Source organism: Chenopodium album, chromosome 1 (genome assembly GCF_948465745.1).
Source record: "Chenopodium album chromosome 1, dcCheAlbu1.1, whole genome shotgun sequence".
NCBI classification, from domain to species: domain Eukaryota; kingdom Viridiplantae; phylum Streptophyta; class Magnoliopsida; order Caryophyllales; family Amaranthaceae; genus Chenopodium; species Chenopodium album.
This window is the reverse complement of record NC_137834.1, coordinates 89,323,504-89,347,121: the sequence shown is the minus strand read 5'-3', so window position 1 is coordinate 89,347,121 and position 23,618 is coordinate 89,323,504. Positions and strand designations below refer to the sequence as shown.

The 23,618-nt window shown below is 32.9% G+C and overlaps 2 protein-coding genes and 2 non-coding genes across 5 annotated transcripts; all 4 read right to left on the bottom strand.

Moving 5' to 3' along the window:
- Nucleotides 1-382: 382 nt before the first annotated feature.
- On the bottom strand, nucleotides 383-3,766 carry LOC145625823 (uncharacterized). The gene is made up of 6 exons (XM_081678588.1): nucleotides 3,547-3,766; nucleotides 3,399-3,425; nucleotides 3,228-3,290; nucleotides 961-1,039; nucleotides 823-868; nucleotides 383-685 (listed from the first exon to the last, which is right to left on the bottom strand). The coding sequence occupies exons 1-6, from the start codon at nucleotides 3,586-3,588 to the stop codon at nucleotides 676-678; spliced, it is 267 nt and encodes an 88-aa protein (XP_081534714.1). The 5' UTR covers nucleotides 3,589-3,766; the 3' UTR covers nucleotides 383-675.
- Nucleotides 3,767-10,274: 6,508 nt separating this feature from the next.
- LOC145625797 (ubiquitin carboxyl-terminal hydrolase 27-like) lies at nucleotides 10,275-16,475 on the bottom strand. 2 transcript variants are annotated; one of them, XM_081678587.1, is made up of 12 exons: nucleotides 16,326-16,475; nucleotides 15,823-16,126; nucleotides 15,592-15,715; nucleotides 15,081-15,181; nucleotides 14,701-14,931; nucleotides 14,545-14,613; nucleotides 14,283-14,411; nucleotides 13,975-14,121; nucleotides 12,381-12,443; nucleotides 11,813-11,972; nucleotides 11,642-11,736; nucleotides 10,275-10,821 (listed from the first exon to the last, which is right to left on the bottom strand). In XM_081678587.1, exons 2-12 carry the CDS (start codon nucleotides 16,105-16,107, stop codon nucleotides 10,567-10,569), a joined length of 1,659 nt encoding a protein of 552 aa, XP_081534713.1. In that variant the 5' UTR covers nucleotides 16,108-16,126; nucleotides 16,326-16,475; the 3' UTR covers nucleotides 10,275-10,566. The 2 variants fall into 2 exon arrangements, with proteins under 2 accessions (XP_081534713.1, XP_081534711.1); XM_081678585.1 differs by having other exon boundaries at nucleotides 15,823-16,122.
- Nucleotides 16,476-19,445: 2,970 nt separating this feature from the next.
- On the bottom strand, nucleotides 19,446-19,545 carry LOC145566637 (small nucleolar RNA snoR99). Its single transcript, XR_014095464.1, has one exon. It is a non-coding gene; the product is annotated as a small nucleolar RNA snoR99 (small nucleolar RNA).
- Nucleotides 19,546-19,677: 132 nt separating this feature from the next.
- LOC145565742 (small nucleolar RNA SNORD14) lies at nucleotides 19,678-19,800 on the bottom strand. Its single transcript, XR_014095126.1, has one exon. It is a non-coding gene; the product is annotated as a small nucleolar RNA SNORD14 (small nucleolar RNA).
- Nucleotides 19,801-23,618: the final 3,818 nt, after the last annotated feature.

Below are 23,618 nucleotides of genomic sequence, written 5' to 3'. Positions count from 1 at the left end.
ATTAGATGCAACTTCTAATTGACTAGTGCAATGCATCTCCTATTTCAATATAAAGTAATTTCAATCATTATTATTATGACGAGTGAGGAACAAAGGTGCTTTTACTATTATTACATCTAGTAAGGAGCAAAATGTATTACACTATAATCACATCGAGTAAAGCATAACATATTACACCAACATGATCATACACCAATTGAACCGTAATTAATACAGAGGAATGGTTGATTGACCTTACCCACATGAGGAATGAAATTTTTTAATAAAGAATTTTATTTTATTTTTTTCCAAAAAAGGCTTATATATTAAGAAATAGGGGAGTATACAGAATCCAAGAGATTTAAATTATAAAATCCTGGTGTCAATGACTTTGAGCATGCTATGAGCTTATAACTCTCAGACATCTCCAATAAATCATAAACATAGTCTTCTGGAAACAACCCTCTTCTGTAACATAAACAGGTAGCGCAGAGAAAATTGTCCCAGATTGGATTAAACATGAACGAAGACATCCATCAAATCCACTACTTCATACAAAGTATTCATCAAACTACATTTCAACTATACAGGTGAATGCTTGAAGGACATGCCTACATTAATACACACCCAAAACTTCTAAGACGGTGATCAGTTTGCAAATTTAATAGTTCTGAACAAACGCATATCAGCTGGGCCTCATTTTCCCCTGCAAAGATTAATAAGCAAAGTACTATTATTTCAAAGAGGGGGGGGGGGGGTAAAAAGATGTAACAGAAAACTCGAGCACATATGAGTATATATGACAAGGAGATGGTAAAAAAATAATACAAGTATAGAACTTACGTATTCATCATCAGAGTGATATTGTCTCCTTTCAAAAGGATCCTCCCTGAACAAAAGGCAACAATAATAAGTTAATTGTTGGACTCAAGATGAAGGAGTGACAGATGCAGAAATCATAGAATAGACAGTAAATTTTACCAAGTGATTTTCTGGTCTTCTTTTTGACATTCACCTCTTCTGCATCGTCTAAAACCAAATTCATGTACTCATCAAATCCCTGAAAAAGAGATCACAGATCAGTATATATCAATACACAAGAGAGCTGACACAGAATCAGAGATGGATATCAGCAGCAAATACTGAAAAGTGCAATACAAAAACTTTTGAGGTGAAAAAAAAAGAAGAATTATATATATATATATATATATATATATTTCTGCTCAGTGCAAACGAATCAGTAGTTAAGAGGACCAGCACAAGTAAACAACAACCCACGGGCTAGTAAATTTACTGAATAGCAAGGCCACTAAATATCAGTTTGCTAGTTGCTGAACTATATGGTAGCTAGTAGCTACTCATTCCTAAATCAACTTAACAGGTCATAAAGACAAAAAATCATCTTAAAAGCCGCACAGAATTAATTACGTGACAAGTTACCTTGAGAATCCATGGATAATATTAAAATAGCAGCAAGGTACACTGAATATTAAATCGAACCCATGGGGAATGTTATGAATAGAAATTGAGAATCCCATTTGCTTAAGTGCATACATCATTGGGAAACACACTATCATTTTCAAGCGAGTTTTAACAAGTGTAAGGAAATATATTACAGATAGACACCCTAGTACAAAAGGAGGGTTAAGGCTAAAAGCATCCTGCATTTCTGGCTTTCTGCCTTCAATCTATCATGTAACATTTGATCAACTAGGAGGGGGAGTGGCCCCTTTCATTTTCCAAAAGCACCACCAGATTGCCAACCAAAAGAAGCCTCAAGCAGCACAATAATTTAACCATCCTCCACATATTTCCAATAGTATTTATACATACACTATGTTAATCAGACTCTTTCATTTACCTCACGTGTCCGTGACGACACGACACGTGTGTCGGACACCGACACCGACACTTGGACACTTCATTTTTAACTAAAAACACAACTTTTCCAAGAAAATGGACGAGTCCGATTCTTGGACACCCGTGTCTAATTTGACACTTCATCCGAGTCCAAGTAACATAGCATACACATACTGCCTCATTTGAGTCATTTCCCAACTGAGAGCTATGGATAGAAACTTCTCTTTAATGATACTACGTATTTGATACTAGTCGCAACCAAAGGCATTTAAGATTCAACATAAACATGCCAAACCTCCTAAAGCCTCTTAGCTTTTATAAATGAATTAACTACTGAAGTTGTTATCTACTTATCTCTAGTAATCACTGATACCTTGAGCTAACCAAAAGTCCAACAATAACCAAATTGCTCCCTAATTAGAGAAAATACCCAAAAGAGCTAAAAATCATAAGCCTCCACAATGAAAATTGAAATCTTTATGGGGCCTATCTATCTTAAACCATATCTCCCAAAAGTTTCCAATACAGATTTATTTGGCTTCACAAATTAGCGGATCATGGCATGCAACAAATACATAAATCTTACTGTTATTTATCAAAATTGATCCTGGTACTACCCAAGTATGCCCCTCATTTTCACTGCATAAGTTTCAATCCATTAGTCAAAAGCCCTTTGATATTATATCAGGCAACCAAAAAGAGCTACATCAGGTAAGCATACCTATTCACGAGAAGGTAAAATAGTAAAAAAAAAAAAAAAAAAATCAAGTTAAAGTTATGGGAAGCACATTTACTATTCACACTATAACGACTTATACTGCATAATAGTGTTGGGAAACCGCTAAATTTACAGTGATGAAACTATTGAAGAGAAGTTAGTAGGTTGGGGTTTTGTTCCATCCACTTTACACATGCCTATATTGCCTACATATTCCTAGAATTACCTGTTTAGCAATCTCTTACCTCCATGAGCTATCAATCCTTTTTGGCTCTAATGTATCTACAAAACCACGGGTAAAATGTCTTCCTCAATCTCTCCAACCCTGCTCCACACCCGCCATAGCCTTACCCTTTCGCCAAAACCCCACTGCACCGCTATTTACCCGTCTATGAAACTACTAATCACCATCCTTTTTGGCTCACCAAAGCCATCACAAGAGGCCCATAACCAAAGGTTGGATCATTGACCTAAAATGCTTATGTTTAACCACAACTAGCAATTGGCAGTGAAGACACAACCCTAATAGAAAATAATGAAACCAAAACAAAACAGCACACCAACAAGAATATTGAACTAAGGAATTAGATGAGAAAATGAGCCCTAAGACCATCAACAACAAAAACCCTAAATCTCTTAGCCAAATTACTCAGTAAGAATAAAAGCTTACAATTATACGGCCTTCAATCCTCGCATCCTTCTGCTCAAACAGCCAAATCTGGATACGAGCTTTCTGCATCCAAAACAAACAGATTAAACTCAAATACTTGCATAAATCAATTAAACAAAAGATAAACATATGATACAAAAAAATTGGTATAACAATGAAATTGGGACTTACGCTTTGAAGAAACCTGAAAATCAAGTTCTGAAAGATTCGAAAGTTGGCGGAAAAAATAGCGAATCATGAAAAAAAAGGAGAAACAATTAGATGAATTATTCGACTAGAAAAATAAGAAGAAAATGTATGAAAATGGAAGTGAACTTACGATAGGCTGGGTCATAATCCTCTGAACTTTGGTGCTCGCCATTGTTGCTGCTTCGAAGTTGAATTTGCTGCTGATTTGCGAAAATTGGTTTTGCTGCTAAAACCCTAATTGAATTTGAGAAAGAAGACGACGAAGAAGAAAACCTTACAATAGAGTGGTGAGTTGAGTTGATATAATTAAAACCTCGGAATTTCGAAAATTGTTAAGGGCCCGAATTGGTGTCAATATTCGACTCGATACGAAACCCAATATAAAACCGACCCGAACCGATTATATGATTGTATCTAAAGTTCTAAACTAGTACATCCGACCGACTCAAAAACCATCTTTCGTTTATCAAGTGACAAAGTTGTATGAGTAATATTTTGAGATATCATAGGGTAATAAAATCTATGAGTAGTTCAAAACAATGTCACGTGACAAATACATAATAAGAGCTTTAATCTAGTATGGTTGAATTGGGTTGTAAATTGATGTTCATTCTTCGATTAAAAACTTGTTATTTTCAACGTATATCTTGTGCATTGTATCATTAATTCATATATGGAGTGTGACCCAAATCAACAATATATAGATATATATTAAAGTTCTCATCGCGAAACTCGTTTAGTCAATCGAAAACCGAACACTTCAGATTTTGAAAAAGCATAACCCAAACTCAATTGGATATAATCTATTTTAATCCAAATATATGTCCCCACAAGGCTTGTTGTAAATGTCATGGGTTGACTATAGACCTTATTTTTAAGCTTAAAAAATTGAATTAAATCAATTTGAAACTCCAAATGACCTAAACAATGAGTAACTGAGACCAAAATCAACTTAACACAAAAATAGAAAGTTTAATTTTTACCCAACAGTATAATTAGGCTGTAATTGGTCAAGCCAAATTGAATTGCATTAATCAAGCCAAAACCCAAATTAATATAGCAAAATGAATAGATTGGGCGTGATTTTTAAATACAAATATAAGGAACATATAGCCATGAGTAATGATTATGACAATTTAAAGAGAAAATACCCTTATTGGTCATTTCATTGTCAGACTCATCATGATATGTCTTTGATGTGACTCATTAGGTGTATAAGAAATGTATCATGGCTATCAACACAATTACATATAAACAGCTACAGAATAACGTCATAAACCATTTAACATTAACGATTACTCATAATTTGTCACAACAAACCCAATAAAACATTTTATCGTGATCAAATTTAACAAGTACTTTGTATACGTTATATCTTTTTGAAAACGACATGATTTTTTTTCATGAAAAGAAAATGACAATGTCAAATATCATCTTTGTATCATAGACTCATAGCCATGCAATTAGGAAACACAGTACAAGTGTTCAACTATCACCCAACAAAATCGCAATTTACAAGATTGAAGAAATGTTGCACCAACGACCCATGTGAATTTATGAAGAGACAATATAAGGTCCTTACCTTAGATGTGATATTTGCTTTAATAATGTCGGTTGTTCTACTTAATTAGATACAATTATGGATCATATAAGATAGAAAATTAACATGTAAATTTGAAAATTAACATATAATCCAATGACACGTATAATATTTTGCATGAAGGATTGCCTCAAATGTGAGATTAGTTGAAAAGAGTCCACAAATTGTGACTGATTTGGGCCTTAATCTCGTGGTAATGTTAAGATTATTGTCCTACTGTTATTATAGAGGTTGTAAGGTTTGCTTCCCAGAACACAACAATACTCGACAACCCCCTTAATTTTTTAGGCCCACTCTTGTAAGAATTCAATCTTAGTCAAATTATTATTAGGAACATATTGTCTTAGAGACTCATAACTATTTTAATCATGCATGTGGGGAATATATGTACGGGTTTGATAGATAATTCTAAAAGTGTTTGGATCAACTAGTAAGACAGTTGTTATAATTTAAGGGCTTGTTTGATATTGTTTTTTGTTTTCAGTTTCTAGTTTTTTTGAAAATCAAAAACCAAAAACAGGAAACAAGAAAAAGGTGTTTTCACTTTTCTGTTGTCAGTTTTCAAAATTATCATGATTTTAATAAGTTTGACTAATTTTTGATTCTTTATATGATATATATCATATGATTTCAAAAAACAAAAAACCAAAAAACAAAAAACCGTAGTGATGCCAAACGAACCCTAAGTTAGAGGTTTTAAGTTTAAGTTTTAATAACGTAATAATAGTAAGTTGTACAACATTTGTTAGGAGCGTTTTTTTTATTAATTGGATTTTGAAACTACTAAATCAATTAAATTCTAGCAGATTATTAAATTATTAAGTAGATGATATGTATTCGTCATAATTTATATCACTAAGCTTACGTTGGAGAAGAATCTACCCTTATACAATCTCATTTTCCTTTGCTTGGTATGTAAAAGAGTGGAAAACAACTTTTTTCAATAGTGGAAAATTATACAGTATCATTTACAGTGGAAAACATATTCCCTTGAGAAAGGAAGCCACATTTTCCTTCATCCTATTTTTAATTTTCTCTCCTTCATCCTCACATTTTCATCCCTATATTTAATTTCTCTATAACTTTACTTGATATAACCAAACAAAAGAAAATTAATTTGCAATTGTGATTTTCTATGTTTTCTGTGAAAACTAATTTTTCATTAAAAGTATTTTACATCAAATCAAACCGGGCCTAAACGTGATGCATGTATTTAAAAATTAATCACACCCCTAACTTTTTGTCTATGATGAGTAGTAAGTTTATTTTCAATTTTCATCACTTCATTCCTTAGTTCTCCATTGTTAATTAATTGCATCATATCGTCCCTATTTGTTCTTCGTTGTCTCTATTTTTTCTCCCTAATATTTTTCAGTACGAGGTTTTCTCCTAATATTTATTCAGTATGAGCATTAGCTGTCTACACGTCTCATTTTCTCCACTTTTCATTCATAAAAATCAAGCTATACAATATCATACTCCAAATCAAGTGAATTATAATGGATGCATGCTATAAGGACTAGGACACACGTACATAGAGCGACATTGTATTAAATATGTGGTACATATTTACGTGCACTTGTATTCTTGATTACCCGCGCTATGGTCCTTATGTATATGATACTAATGATTTGGCTAGTACTCCGAAAATTTATGCAGGGAAACAATATCAAATCTTTGAAATCAAATCCTGTTTTTATGATTATGTACATTTCGAACTCCATGACTTTTGCTATCACGCTGACTCCAATACCATATTAAAGGACCAACTCAACCAAAAACTACAAAAAACTTAAGTTTATAGTTAAGACCAGCAAAAATATGTTTTATACTCTATTACAGACAATCAGACATTTGCAAATACTCCATTTCTTAGTGACAGTTTTAAAAATGTTAATTAATTTCAAACATATAACAGATTGGAGATTGTGGAAAAACTGAAATGATAATTTTAATTGATATGGATTCAAAAATGCATGTGATAAATGCATTCATATGTTTGGAAAAAAAAAAAGAAGAGTCGGACTGCCTTGAATACTACTTCCTTCGTGTCTTTATAGTTACAACATTTCTCTTTTCACGCTTGCTGATGCATGATTTCAATCGTTAATATCTTTGATTACCAATATGTAAAAATTATAAACATTTGATGATATTAAAATAGCATAAATCAAGATAAAACTAACAAGATCCCACATGACCATATTTAATTTTTTTATTAAATATAAATCATTAAAGCTAACCAAAGTTAAAAACGTGAATAATATAAAAGTCAAACTATTGCAAAAACTAAAAGAAATGGAGAAAGTATATGATTCTAATTTAGAAGGGTGACATGTTTGTATTATGTTTGCCGTGATAATTACGTTCGTGGCGGTGTGTTGACTCCCAACTTGTAGCATAAACATACAAATATACAAATTTGAAAAAGACCCTGTTATATATGTCGTGCTAGAAAGCTCCTTCTATTCAATATTCATCAACGTTATGTTTTATGACTTTTATTCAATTGTTGCTTACTTTATTAGTGTAATTAATCGATCAATATAAAATATCTATCATTTAGGTGTGTCTATTGTAGGGTTTCATTAATTTAATTATCTAAATTTTTTAGTCAGATGGAGAAATACATAAATAACTCATAACTCAAATTTAATTAGATTATAAATCAGATTAAAATTGCATTTGTATTTTTATTCACCATTTTCTTAGGTCTTTGTATTTTCTTTTGTGTATATAGTTTTCAATTAACAATTTAATTATTATCATCCTATTTAGTTGTAAGAACATCTACAACAAAAGAAATTAATTATACATGTCCCTAACTTTTGGGTAATTTAAGGAATGAATGAAGGAAACTAGAAAGACTCATTTAAATAAGTAAATATTGTATGTATATAAGATAAAACACAAATTATCAAAACACTAACTTTCCATGATAAACTTCAATACTCGTAGTATGTAGTAATTTATTTTTTATTTTATAAATTAAAATTTGCATTTTGCATTAAAGTTTTATTGGCAAATTAAGATGAAAACCTATAAAATTTGTCGTCAAATATACCTAAACCATTAAAAATGTCAAGATCAATTCGAAAAACTGTTGATAGATGTTATATTTAGACCTAAAATGTGGGTTATACTTGTAACAAAGACGATTTGATTCTACGGAAATAGTTGCACCACATGATAACCCCAGCTACCCTACTATATACTTCAATTCCTACCTCTATATAAACGTACTATCTAGCACAACTTAAGCTAATTAATTAAGTTAAGCTAAGTAAGCAACATCGTACTTAACAACTCAATTAACCCTAAGCTAATCAACCATCCCAAGTCACCAACATCAAGCTAAGCTGTAACAAACTCCTAAGATGGCCGTGCCAACATGCAAGCCTTTCGTTCTCGCCGTGTTCGTCTTCCTTTGCCTCATTTTATTAGCTCCTCTTACAGGTACATATGTACTCGTATAATGTTTTCTTTTTTCTTACCCTTTAAAAAAAAAAAAAAAAAAATGTGTAATCTTATTGTTGTACAACTTTATTGATTGAAACATCTTATAATTTGTATATTAGCTTGATACATTAATTTGTTCTTCTTTGGTTATTTGTGAATATATTAGATGCAAGTAGGAATGTGCCAATGAATAATAAAGGAGCAACACCAATGAACAAGAACATGAACATGAACAAGCATGATGATGTTATTCCAAGTACGACGTTTGCTAATAACGTCGGTGATAACGTAGAAGGATATAACGAAGGTGACCTTACGATGATGGATTACACCCCCGTCAAACGAAAGTCTCCAATTCACCATTGAAATTACAAGCGAGTTTAATACATACATGCATGGAATTTGATATTAAATTGTTATTAGTCGCTTGTTTAGTAAAAATTATCAAGAGTTGATGATCATCACTTAGAAGATCGAGTGTTCTATTATGTGTTATATAAATACTCACATGTATTGGTCGTATGTTGTATGTTCCTATAGTATTTGAAAGGATATAAAATGGTATGTATGTAAACTTGCGTTGTATAAGAGTATCTTATACATACATAATAAGTGTAAGGAAAAGTTGCATTAGTCTACCCTACTCACGAGAATAAGGAGTAGTTGAGCGTATATGATATGGAATAAGAAATTATATAATCCGTATGTATGTATTTTTAAATAAAAAAGTAAGTCTTATTTAATGTAGTAATTGACTTTTGAATTGTTTATTTTGGTTGACTTGTTTTACTTAATGGACTGATTAATGTGGTAGTAAAATATATTGGATGTCGAGATTGTTGGTTAATTTGTATGATAATTATACACACACAAGTACAAAACTCTACAACAAGATTACTGAGCCTTCAATCAGTTTAAGCAGTTCCAAACATCTTACATACTGTGCTTATGTTAATTCATTGGGGTGGCATTGCATTTATATATGCATGTTAGTTGGACTAGTAGAACAAATAACAAGAAATCCATTTGGATCGATGATGCCAAGATGATTTCAGATAGGTTAAAATATATTCACTACAATGAACAATGAAAAAACGTGATTAAATTGTTGCTTTAAATTGTAGGGTTAAATGAGAATTTTGGTTGATTTTGAGAATTAAGATAAAATCGTGATTTGCCCTAATTAAAAATCTTTTTTTATGATTAAATTTTGTTGGTTATATACTTGTATAGGTTATTAAAGACTAAAAAAAAAAAAAAGGCAAAGTAGGAAGAAAAAAAAAAGTTTAAGGGATTACATTGATTATCAAGTCAAAATTTAGGGACTAATACATGAAAGGTTGTAAAGTGTAAACTTTGATATATGGATCTTACTGACAAGCGTCGGGGCGTTAGATAAGAGATTAATATAATAGTATTTAGAAAAGTATTAAGTTCGGAATGCATGATAAAATCTCGCATCTATCAGTGTAATTAATGTTAATTTTACTATAATATTTTCACATTTAATTTAGCTCTCTTATCTAACGCCCCACAGATGCTCGTTAGCTTTTGCCTTGATGTATTGATTGCTACTTCGGCCATACTTTATTTAAGGGTTGTATTTAGTTATGATTATTATACGAGGGATGGTTATCACTTATCAGCTTATCAATAATATGTCAAGTTATCAGGCATGTGGAACATTCAATTCTTTCTTGCCTTTACTTTACCCAACAACCATTGCAAACTTAAAATGCAAAGTTGATGGTGAGCCCAAAAAAAGGGCAGGGATGTCCAGTGATGAAGATGCTTAATGTATTATCTCACAAACTTTGCTTTATATAATGTAATGTTTGACAAAATTTCCTAACTTTGGAGTTTGATACTTTTATCACACTAACATTACAGTCGAGTATTTTATTTGCATGCATAAGGAAACTCCAAATCTCAATAGAAGCTTCTTGACTTCTTGTTCTATCCACTTCATTATAAAAATACAACTATCCACTTCATTAGTATAACCTAAAACTTCTGGTGTCCAGTCCAAAGTGATGCCTAAATTTTGGTTCCAGTCTGGTGCAACCGTGCAAACTTATATGAGCTGTTGGCTCAGATCCTCTCGTAGAAAAGTAGGGTAGCTTCTGCACCAAGAACTTCCTCTTCCGAAGCATTGTGTACCTCTGAATCTGAAATGCGAAACCATTGCAAAGGAGCATCAGTTTCACTAACGCCATCACCTTTTGCCATTTGAGTCGCCATTCCTCTATATACTGTGTAATGGCCACTCCCAGCTCTTCCGAAGTGTTCCACAACAGAAACAAGGCGATACAGAATATTTTTGGGAGGTGGTGGATCAAAAGTAGCCTATACAGAAAGAAATAAACTTGTTAATTTCTGGCTCAAAAAAACCCAGCAGCTTTAGCATGTAAGTTGCAACAATTTTCAGCTTCAGTATAACTCTATTCAAAGGTGGCATGGTCGCATAGAAATGATCCCAAGTCACAGTAAATTTACTTAACGACAGGGAAATGGGGTTACTTAGTTCTCGTGTTTGACTTGGCCTCTGATGATGGTGGACATTAATACATTATGTCATTGAAGTAACAATATTTTTTCTGGAGAAAACGCATCATCAAAGTAATGCAATAATACTAGTATCTAGATGAGGAAAATAAGAAGTAGGGCATCATAGTATTGCAATAAGACTTTTATCTAGACGAGGAAAATAAGAGGATTAGTTATAGTGTCATAAATCAAACAGATTAGGAAGATTAGGAGGTATGAATGTATGATGGATATAGATGAGAAGTTTATTTTGTTAGCTTTTTCCTTGGTCAAACTGTCTACCCACTAAAGCTGGGATTGAATGCTCTATTGGGGATTTGATAGCATTAAATACAATTGAGTACCCAAACCTATTCTATTTTTGTTCGATTTTACCATTCTATTAGAGTAATAAACAAATTTTTATTACTCGCATCATGAGTAGAATTGAAAACTTTCTATTTTACAGCAGAGTAAGATTAAACCTGAGACGTACATTTATTAACACATTGAACCTAAGACATACATTTACTAACAACTGGATTCAAAAATTCTACCAATACACAAGCATTCATATAGCACAAACAATCAGAAAGGTTGAGCTTCCCACCAAGTACAAACCTTAAGAAAAGAGACCAACCTTAAAAGTAGGCATAGATATGGTACTGGAGCAGGTTTCAATCAGCGAAGAACAAGGTTCCGAAAGAAACTGTGATGCATTATCCTTGGCTATCACTGCAGCAGATTACTCATACTTTAGAATGAATGCTTTCTAATTTAAGACGAGTGACAAGTAACAGCAGTTGCTTACTTAGTTCTGGATGACTGTCAGCACTTTTAGGATGAGAGATAGGTGCCAGATTTGGCTGCTCCGCAAGACTTTTTGGCTTATTTATTTCTCGTTTTTGAACGCCAATCTCATACTTAACAAAAGGTGATAGATTCAGGATCATTGGGAAATAGATATGGCCCTGCATATGCCGATAAACAATCAAATTGAGACAAGCTAATGAAGCCTCTATGGATCAAAAGGCAAGGTAAGTAATATAGGAATATACCATGTTGTAGCAAAGAGAATATGAGAATTAGAAAAGGGACATGCATTAATACAAAGCAAGAGAATGGAAGAGGAATATATCATGAAACCAGAAAATCAACAGATATGAACCCAAAAATAGGAAATTATTGGTTTTTATTAAATAAAAAAAATAATAAAAAACTCGACTCTCACACTTGTTTGAGTTTGCGGATCCTGCCTAAATCTTTATTCCAGATCTTTCACGAGTGCATTAAATCCCCAACCCTACTAGTGTTGCACCAAGATAATTTGGAATAAAGTGCCAGTGTCTATGACAGATAGTTAACCAAAACTCAAGTACCTGAATTTTAACAGGCTCCCCAAATGCATTCAATGAACTGCGTTGGAGATGAAGGCAAAGAATCTGTAGAACAAAGAAACTAGCTGAGTAGGAAAATAATGCAGACTTTCACATTCATAAAAAGATTGTGCTTTGTGTATAAGCAAGCATGTTGATAGCCTGGTGGCTTTAAAAAGCTACCTTCTAATTTTTAATCTTGGAACGTAACAACCATACATATAACCAACACAAGTTGAATCTCAAGTTTGATTCAAAACAATCAAGACATTTTTTTATAAAGCCATAGCATACAAATAGGGTTATTATAAGACTTTCAGTGATGCAAAGCTGAACAAACTTCTTTGATTTGACTCAAGTAACTTTTAGCCATCGGGGGAAGAAAAGGCAAAAAGGGAAGAGACATAAGAGTAAACCTACATAGAATCTAAGACACAAGAATGAATTAATAAATCCCATACACCTACATATTAATGAGAATTAACTAACAATTTATTTCTGTAGATTGAGGACTCAACCAAAGGGGCACAAATAAAAAAAGAACTTTTTTTTTTTTTTGACGGGAAATAATAAAAAAGAACTTAACAAAGCAGCAGTACCAATCATAAAGACCTTAACCCAAAACCAAATGAGAAAGATCTTAACCAAAGCTATGCCAATCAAAACAACTGCTAAAGTTAGGCTCAAATCAAATTTGAATGGTCAGCACAAAATGTTCACCCAGCGATATTGGAGACTAAAGTTACTCAATATTGTTAGATGTGAAAGATCTTTACCATCAGGTAAGCCAGGTTAGAGCCCAGGCAGAAGTAAAATACAGAAAAGTTCAAGATTATGTGAGCTTTGCAAATGCAAAATTATACAGATAAAGATCATTCACTCAGTTTAGAGAATGAGAATGCTTGGAACACAAAACTAGGGTAAACAAATTGCAGATTATCTCAAACAGTCACGTGATTTTACTGCTGCATATTATGAAAAAAAGAACGGCCATGATAAGATTTAAAAGTTATTATAAAGAAGATTCTCTAAAACAAAACTACAAAGGCCTACAAGATATTATATGTGTAACATGTTCATGGGAGGACAACTTTATGGTAATTTTGTTAGGTTGTTGCCTGACAATGCTTTAGTTGTGCTGCATTTGCATCACTCTTCAAAATGAGCTCTTATAGGGCCATTCATTCAGGATGCTTATATCTATCATGTCATTAGCACAAGAATTTGGAGCATTTCTCTTTCTATGGAGACTGCAGAAAATGATCGGCTCCTCAAGTATTCCAAAAGAGCCATGGTACTTAGAGCCTCAATGACAATTATCAGCCACTCACAAGCATGTCACTATAGAATCTGGTGGTTACAGATCATTCCACCAAAGGGCATTGGGAGAAAAGAAAAAGATGAGACATATATATATGGCAAACCAAATCTATCAGGAAAAAATTTACTAAAAGGGCTTCTGAAAAAGTGCAGACATGAGTATCTTTGTCTTATGTGGTTGTGCATGTGTTTAAAAAGCTCCAATTGTCAGAAAATATGTTAATTTAGCATTTGTTACCAGGAAAAAAGGGGCAGAAAGAGCTTCACAATTTCATACCTCTGGACAATGAGTAATTCTGAGTTGTTTAAAAGCATGCGAAAAGTGATTTGACCAAGGAAGTCTCTGAAGTGATGACATATTCCTGCAGTTGCAAGAGTCTTTCTCGCTGGAGTCACTACAGAAATTCAATTTTCTGATCTCTTCCTGACCAAAAATAGAGAGGAAACAGAAAAAAGAAAATATAAAGAAAACAGACTGGACTAGGGTGGACGAGAACGAGATTAGTATCATACCGGATAATGTAGAAAGGAAGACATAAAACTATGAGCACAATTTCAGTAAATACGGCAAATAAAGGTAAGTACCTGCCATCCTCCAACAGAAGATAAAAATTTTGCTGCAGCAATATGCCAACAGCGGCTGCAGAAATAGTTCTCAACATGTTCAGGAGCCAGGAACCTCTTCATGCAATCCTCTAGTGTAAATCTATCCAGCTAACATAGCATGCATGTTTGAGAAATATAAACAACCTCAGTCGCATCTAATATCAGCTCCAAGCCTCCAACCACATATGAAGAACTTGAGTTTCGAGCACAAATAGAAGATAATTAGGTAATGGAAGCATACTATGGAAGCACCAGAGTTGGAAACTGGGGGGAGTGACAAGGTGTGAAAGAAATCAAAATCCATCATAATCTGCAAGAAAAAAGAAAGGTGATTCAATAAAGAGACCAACAATATCATCCGAGAGAAATAGGAATGAGTAACACACTGACACCCCACCTCGGAAGAACAGCTTTGGCAGGTCAGAAAACTGCCAAGTATCCCATTAAATGGGCCAAGATATTGCTGCCGCCACCTTTCTGGCTCCTTTATGTCCTTTATCCTCTCAGAAACAAGAATTCGACTAGTAGGGGCATCCACATCAGCTAGGGAGCCATGGTTTGGCATATAAGACTCTGACAGTTCGTCTCTTAAACAGGATAGAAGATGAAGAAATGCTTCTGCTGCATCCTATTTGTAGATGCAACCGCCAGTTACACATGAGAAGCAGGGTCATTATCATAGCTATTTTAAGTTATTTGAAAGTTCAAAAGAGAAGATGAGGCATTCTGCAAAAGAGATTATGTCCTGTAAAAACTTCAAGACAAAAAGAATTCCACCTGTTGATTTGACAGTTGGAATTGTGGGATGTATTGCTGCATGGCAGACATCACATTGTGTGGGTTCAATGGTCTACTTTTCTCCTGAAATGTGCTCAACTCTGCCACAAGTGAAGCCTAATTAAAAGATGCATATGGAAAAGAAGAAAAATAGTTACAATTGCACCTTTGCCTCTCCCGGAAATAGAAAGAAGCCTCTTTAATCGGAAATTGATCAGTCTTAGCACACATTTATTTTAAACCAGTGGAAAAAAAACGAGTTGACAAGCTAGAAACATCATTTAAAAAGGACACATCATTGATCATTCATGTAAGAACTATGAAGTAGTGAAACCAGAGTCATTCATGGACAGCACAGAGTCATGAGAAAAAATTTAAATTCGCTGGAACTTTGCTTGTCATCAATTACACAGCCATCCCAACTACATGGAAGACATAAATAAGCAGACAGCAGTAACAGCAAAACAATATAATCAAATTAAGGATGAACAATGCCCTCAAGATTTTTTACCTTCTAATAAAGAAGCCAAAGATTCCAAAAGGGGCAAATCATTAGCCTGCTCCACAATAGACACCGCCTGCAAGTTCTGAACATCTTCTAAGAAACACCTAAAATGTGCACAACTAGCAAGTGCCTGAAGCAAAAATCAACCCAAAATTAGGCCAAACTATGATAGCAATGTTACACTATACAATTCACTTCCACCAATCGTCAACCTGTGCAAAATTTGACTCAATTTACCTGTAAAACCACATTGAGGAAACAATTGTTGCCCAAATTTCGCAACCCGGGTACGAAATACAACTTCTTAGGAGTGTTAGTTTTTGCTGACAACAAGGGAAAACTGTTGAAATACCCAATTCTACCATCTCTAACAGCCAAGAACAAACCAACAACACCCAAAACAGTGGCTGCTGATAATTGAGACCCATAAGCTGAAACCCAGTCAATATTTGACAACATTTGAAACCCACTTCTGAATTTCTTCAACAATGAATTTACATTAATTTCTCTTTTTATCTTCATTCGATTCCAACGAACCTACCTTCACATAATATAACCAATTCTTATTTCTTAACTTAACAAACATCAAATATGTTGAATATATAGAATGAATTAATAGAAAGCTCAGATCTTTTGATAATTTTTTATGAAATGAAATGAATTGTTTCAGAAAATATCATAGCAATTAAGATAAATTGATGAATTGATTTGTAAGAGGAGCATGAAAAGGTAAAACTTACCATTAACTTCATTTAATTAATAATCTAACGATCAGCGTATGAGAATGAAATCCATGAGTGTGACGAGCAATAACTTCCCCAGGAAATGATGAAAAACCTTAATTTGTCAATAAACCAGGGTTTATCTTACGAACCACTGAACCAGCTATGTTATAGCTTAGTGGTGTCCTCCTAAGTCCTAACCTACTGAGTATGAGTAATAATCTACTAGATTAGTCCCGTGCAATGCACGGCTTTAATAATAAAAAATTTACTTATAAGTGTATAATATAAATATTTTAATCAAAGCATAGCAAATTGTAATCCCTCTCATTAGATTATTTGAGTTTAAATAAAGGTCATGATGTTAAATATTCTTATTAACTTCATAGCTATAATAAAATTTTCAAAATCCTAGCGTTCATTTTTTATCCATCATAGAAATTTGGAAGAATTTATAAAGAGTAAAAAATCAAATCCAAACTCTACAATCGCTAATAAAATGTAGAAGATTTATTTTTAAAAAAAATTAAAAACCCTATTTAGGAGAAGAAAAAAAATTGTAAAAGAGACCAATCGTCAATTATTTTTACACAATAGAAATCGTGTATGTAGTCAATATAATTATAAAAGCTTTTAAAAATATGTATAATATAATTCATCAATCATTTTCAAATATTAGCTATACCTTAAAAAAGTTTTTTTTAATTTTTTTTTTTAATTTAAAAAAAAAAAAAGAATGATATCAAAAATAGTTTTGGAAGGAAAATTAATTATAAGAAGCTGACACATAGATAGTGATGATGTCAGCGGTAATTACTTTAGTATTAGTTATAGATAGATAGCATTAAGCCCATTCACTTCACGAATCCAAGGCTCGATTCGGGTGAGGTGGTTCTTCTTGCGTTGGTTTTTAACGGCTCTTCTCAGTGGTTGATTCTGAGTTCAATGGTGGTATCTTCTTATATTCTTCTTCTCGTCACTTGTAGCTTTTACTAGGGGAGTCTACGTGCGCAACGCGCATGTTTATGGTTGAGTTGTAATAGCTTGTCATGACACCCAAAACTTATTGGGTAGGCTTTTGAACGCATATACTAAGAAGTAATTTGTTGACAATCATACCCTTGCATAGGTACAAAAGTGTAACACTTGAAAATATATAAATAATTAAATACTATTCACTTTTTAGTTGTAAGTTTTTTATGGTGCAAAATGGCTTTTGTTGTGAGTTATAAAATACAATTATATATTATCCGTCACTTTTAGTTGCAACACTTGAAAATATATACATTTTTCAATTTTTTTTTTTAATAATTGATCTTTATTTTATTGACTTTTTTTGTTGGGCAAAATAGTCATGTGAGATCTTATTAGATTCATTCCGATTTATATATATGTTTTTAATATTTAATCTTTAGATTATTTATATGTCTATAATTAGAGATACAAGATATTGAAATTATGTATTGACAAACATGAAAGTTAAAATGTTACAACTTAAAATTTAACAGAAAAACATTCAAAAGAAAAATGTCTAATTAGATGATTAGGTAATTAAATTCAGTGGGTTTGTGTGTGTGTGTGTGTGTGTTTGTTTTAAAAAAAATAGTAACAAAGTGGGTTATATCCAGACTATTCCCCCACCCTTTGAAGAGTATTATTTTCACGTTAAATAGTTTTGCCATTAAATTCAACAATTTTCTCCTCCTCCTTCTCCTTTTCCTCTTCCTCTTCTTCATGTGGCTTAGCTTGGTAGGTGCTTTAATGGAGGGCTCCTTCGCTTTAATGGAGGAGAGAAAGAGAGTAGGGAAGTAAAAGAGGAAGGAGATAGAAAGGGAGGTTTAAAAGAAAGGAAAAGGTTGGAAGTTGGAAGGGAAGGAAGACTAAAGAAGCCTAGAAAAATAAATACGGAAGCATAAGAGTTAATATGACATAAAAGGGTATATGGGTAAATAAACATTTTTAGGGGTAAAAAAGTCATCATACTATTCATAAGAGTTCTTTTGTACTTTTTATAAAGTAGGGATAAAGGGTAAAAGAATGTTATCTTTGGGACCTTGTTGGGCCGTTTTGCTCTTGTTATTGGGGGTTGCAAGGTTAAGTTCAACCTTGCTTGTGGTGTTGGTGGTCCTGTTGATTGTCTTTGATGGTAGTGCAGTCTTTTAGGGGATGGTTTTATTTGTGCAGGAGTACGGTTCTCCATAGTTTGTTTGCTTGTTCTGTTGTTGCTTGCTATTATTCCATTGTTAGGCAAAATCCGCTATTAAGTAAACTCTATATTGAAGAGAACCCGCATTGTCGTGTAAGGTTTCTCAAGGCAGAGTCATTAAAAAAATATGACTCTTTGGGCTGTGTTCCCAAAGTCATAGGAAGTAGTTGCGTTTTGCCATCCCTAGGAGTGGAATAGTGTCAATAGTTAGTTCTTCTACAACAAGGTGCAATCTTTTCAATTGGTGTTGGTCTCAACAGCTTTCCTTTCGAATTTGAGTCTCGAGTAGGCGATTCCTACAAGGTTCGGTAAGTTTTTTTTGGTTTTATAAGCTCTAAGGGTCTGTTCTCATTGACGGTTGAACTAAACTGAAATGAATTGAATCGAATATTTTATAAGAGAAGGAAATTGGGAGCTGAACTGGACTTCAACGTAAGAGAACAGACCCTAAGCCGATGGTGTTATGCAATGGCGATCTTCGTCACAACTCCATATTTTGGTCCTGAATTTGTTCTTTATTGAGAATATTATTGTTTTATGTCTCACAAATAAACCCCGAAATTCATAAAGGAAGAGGTATGTAACATTGTAATTTCACCTTTAATCCCAGGCATTGACGCGTATGTTAGCAGATTAATTAGTCCTTTATCATCAAAATAAGATTCGATCAGTATAGTACTTTGTATTATAGATCATTAAAACGAATCTTATTGTACAAAGCCATTAGTTCATTATTAGCCTTCCGTTTATTATTGACTGGCTTTTAGTCCAACACTCCAACTCCACAAAAGTCCATTATATCTTAGTCAAATTTCATTAATTTGAAAATCCTAATTAACATGTCAAATCAATTACGCAGAAACATTAGTATATAACACACCTATTAATGATTTTCAATATACTCGAATAAAATACTGAATTAATAAAAAAAAAAATGTGTCATCTTGTATGATCAGCAAGAAAAGAGAAAAATCTGCTGACAAAGTGACGGATGATTTATAATTTGAGGACTTCGTTCCATCCCTTGAGCAATTTCTTAAAAATTAAATAAAATTAATTATTTAAATTTTAATGCTAAAGAGGCAGACGTTTAGTCCTCATTCATAATAATAAAATTTTTAGTTAAATATAAATTTTTTTAAAAAAATTTAAAAAAAAAATAAAGGTTTCAGACATCCAAGGAAGGAGAAAAGCAGCAATAGTCTCAACCCCGGCGAAAGGGGAAACTCTCAGGCGGCCACTGCGAATGTCTTGAGAAACAAGCCTTTTTATTTATCATCATCAACCTTTTTTAATTTTATTTTTAGAGAAAAATATAGCAATAAATAAAAATTTAATTTGAAAATTAAAATTAAGGGAAAAAAATGATGAAATGGAGAAAGAGTGATGAAAGAGAAAGAGTTGAGTACGGCGTTAAATAGAGAGGTTTTTTTATGAAGATGAGTTAGGGTTTTTAAGGATTGTGAGAGTCTGGATTTTAACGGTTGTGATTTGTTGTTTGCTTTTTTAAAGGCCTGATTTTGGGCCAACTTTAATTGGTTATTTAGGATTGACTGGATTGTGGCTTGTGGGGATCACTAGACCAGTCTATATGATCTACTTTTTTCTTTTCTTTTCTTTTTCTTTTTAAGGGGCGTGTGGTTCGATCCTTTAAAATGTGTTGGAGTGGAGTTAAAATTCGTTCAATTTATTCTTACAAAAAAAAAAAAAAAAAAAAAAAAAAAAAACAAACAAACAAACAAACGTTCAATTTACTTTATTTTTTTGGTTAGGTCGTTTGTAATTTTGGAAACTAGAGTGTATCCGAACTACCGCACGGTATACATGTAAAATATATATATTTAGAAAGATAAAATAATACTCTATCCGTCCTTGATTGATAGTCACTTTTGAAGAAAAATCACGAGAATTAAGGAGAATTAAATAAAGTACATTAAAAAGGTAAATTTACATTGGGTATGCAAAAAAGTAGAGAGAGAAAATAATTAAAGTATATGATAAATTAAAATTTACATGGGAAAGTTAAATTTGCACAAATATTTTTGCAAATGTTAGAGAATTTTGGTAAAAAAAATATTATTAATGGTACTTGAAAAAAACAAATGTGACTAACATTTTGAGTCACCAAAAATGAAAAAAGTGACTATCAATCGGGGACGGAGGGAGTACTTCGTAAGAAAGATGGAATGTTATTTTTTTTTTTTTTAAAGATGGAAGTTACTTAATGGGAGATTATTGAAAAAAAAAAAAAACCTACACTCATAAGAGTTGAGGATTGAGGTTTAAGAGAAACCTCATTAATTGACTTTTTAATTATAATATAGATAGATAGAACCGTAAGGGTTTTAACTCCGCCCTATCTCCTTAAATTAGAATCTCATACAACCCACTCCCTAAGTTTTAGGGGTGACCAAAAATTTAGGGTACTCTAACCCGGAACCGGAACCTGCTTGAAATCATACAGGTTTCGGTTCTTGGTAATAAAATTTTGGACCTGAAACATGTAGGGTACTCTGTTAGTATAGGTTCCTTATAGGGTACATGAAATTGAGACCTATCATTTAAGCACAAGTATAAAAGCCCTATAATTATATGAAAGTTATCACCTACCTTTATCCCTCCTCTTATTCGTTTTTCATATTACTCTTAAAGGTTAGAGTATATTAATGGTATTAATATAAGTAATTGTAATTTTGTATTGAATACTTTAGACAATCAAGTAACTATAAAGCTTACTTTGAAAGACAGGGAACCCTATGCAGGTTTCGGTTCCCAATTTTTAGGTTCAGATTTCGAGTCCTACTTTTAGGAACTTATTGCAACAGGTTCCGCTTTCGGGTCTTGAAATTTTTGCAGGGTATCCTACTACGCTTAGGGGTGAGCACGGATCGGATATCCGATCCGAAGTTGGATTTCGTATCGGATATCCGTATCCGAAAATTCCGATATTTGATATCCGTATCCGATCCGAAATTTTCGGATATCCGAATATTCGGGTATCCGAAATTTTCGGATCGGATAGTTCGGATATCCAATATCCGGCCCTTATTATAATGTTTTTTTTTTACAGGAATAATGATATAAAATACTAGTTTGATATCACAATTTTATTTTTTTTTTAAAGGCAAGTTAATAAATATTAAATTTCAAACAATCAATTAGGCCTAATCTGAATTCTAATTGAAAGACAAAAAAAAAAAAAAAACCGAAATGAAATTCTAATTGCATTACTGACTGCATCTGATATAAGATAAATCAAAGAACAAGACAATTTGCCTTCCATATCTTACAAATTACGTCAAAATTCAAAGATAAAGCTGATATATACAACCCAAAAAAACTCAAACGAACTTACTTTTTGTGGACGTTAAATCGGAAATAAAAAATCAAAGTACCCAGAAAATTGTAAAACTTATATACAGAACATATCATTTAAAGCAAAATTAAATGAAAAAAATAATCAGAAAAAGTGTAGATCTTAAGTGAGGCAAAGTCGAGAGTTTCGATTGTGAGGACGAACGCCGCAAAGGTTGAGTGAAACTTCTGGAGTTCTGGTAGTAGATCTGGGTTGGGGGTCTTAGTTATTAGGAGATTTAAATTGAGAGAAAGATTGGAGTTCTGGTACTAGATCTGTGATTTTGGGGAAATATTAAAGAATGAGATTTTGAAGAGGAAGGAGGAGATCTGATAGAATGGGTATGGGGTTTTGAGTCTTTGAAATCTCAGAGGATAGAGGAGAGAGGAGAGAGAGGCGGTGGGGGTGTGTTTTAAGGAAAAAGAAATTAGGTTATTGGGCCTTTGGTGGGAATATAACACCCCGCACGAAATAAAATAAGTGATTTTTACCGGATAATTTCGGATATCGGATATCCGAAATCCATAATTTGGATATCCGATATCCGATCCGATATCCGAATTTTTCGGATCGGATATCCGATCCGAAATTGATTTCGGATCGGATATCCATAATTTTCGGATCGGATGCGGATCGGATCATCGGATTTTCGGATTTTCAGATACTTTTGCTCAGCCCTAACTACGCTCACCCCTACTAAGTTTCACATCTAATTCCTTTGATTAAATGTAAAAATTATTCACAGCATAAAAACCAGGTGATTTTAAACTAACATGGGATTTAATATACCTCCCTAGTTGAGATTTCACACCAAATATATTCAAATTTAATTAACCAAACGACCTCTTGGTAGTTCCTAAAGCCGATAAAAAAGTTTTATAATTTCTTTATGTAATACCCCAAAATTTCCTTGCTAGTATAAACTTTTAATTTTATTATTTTAAAATATATATATTAATTATTTAATATTTCGATTTAAAAAAAAATAATAATAATAAATTCCGGAAACTGATTTTGGGATAACTTTCGAAAACTAATTTTATCTAAAATTTGAATTTTGATCTTATCATAGTAGTTACATGAATCTACCTCAAGTTAGACCAAATTCCACCCTATATATATTGCCTTGATCGTGAGAAAGGGAGGACACCAGACAACAATACTACTTCTTCTTCCACCCTTCATCTCCACACATTGATAAGCCAAATTAATAGGTAAGAGAACTCATAGTCTCTTCTTTATTTTGATGACTTTAACTAGTCAATTAAGTTTCAATCTTACAACTAGTAATCTTTGATACCTTTCATTGCTAAAACCATAACTCCGTTGACGAACCCCTTATACCGTCAAATATCATCGCCATCATCACTGCTGCGATCGTCCCTTTTGAAATATATGCCAAACTCAACAAATTATAATGCCCATTAATGAGTATTGATCATAGAACTCTCGACCCACACAAACTTCCTACAAGATTTGATACTTGACGCCATTGAACCAAGCATGATATTATACTTTGTAGAGATTAAATAAATGGGAGGTGGAAAACAAGTGTTATCCTTGGGAATTAAGGATAGCAGAGTATCATATAGGGTGATAGCGTGTTCTTTTGGTTTTGTTTTCTTTAAAGAAGATAATTTCTTTCATATATCTATATGTAGGCAAGTTGGAGGCGTGTATAGTGTTACTAACATAGTTTATCATCGTTTATTTGTAGACGGGGGCTACTAGGTGACCGTTCCGGAGGTTA

Bases quoted from the DNA above. Each gene is read 5' to 3' on its own strand.
- LOC145625823 (XM_081678588.1), bottom strand. From the start codon at position 3,588: ATGGCGAGCACCAAAGTTCAGAGGATTATGACCCAGCCTATC. The intron at 3,426-3,546 runs GTAAGTTCACTT...CGAATCTTTCAG, and splicing joins GGATTATGACCCAGCCTATC to AACTTGATTTTCAGGTTTCT. The intron at 869-960 runs GTAAAATTTACT...CCTTTTGTTCAG, and splicing joins GAAGACCAGAAAATCACTTG to GGAGGATCCTTTTGAAAGGA.
- LOC145625797 (XM_081678585.1), bottom strand. The intron at 11,973-12,380 runs GTACTTGAGTTT...CGGCATATGCAG, and splicing joins GGGAGCCTGTTAAAATTCAG to GGCCATATCTATTTCCCAAT. The intron at 10,822-11,641 runs GTTGGTCTCTTT...CTTTCTGTATAG, and splicing joins TATCTATGCCTACTTTTAAG to GCTACTTTTGATCCACCACC.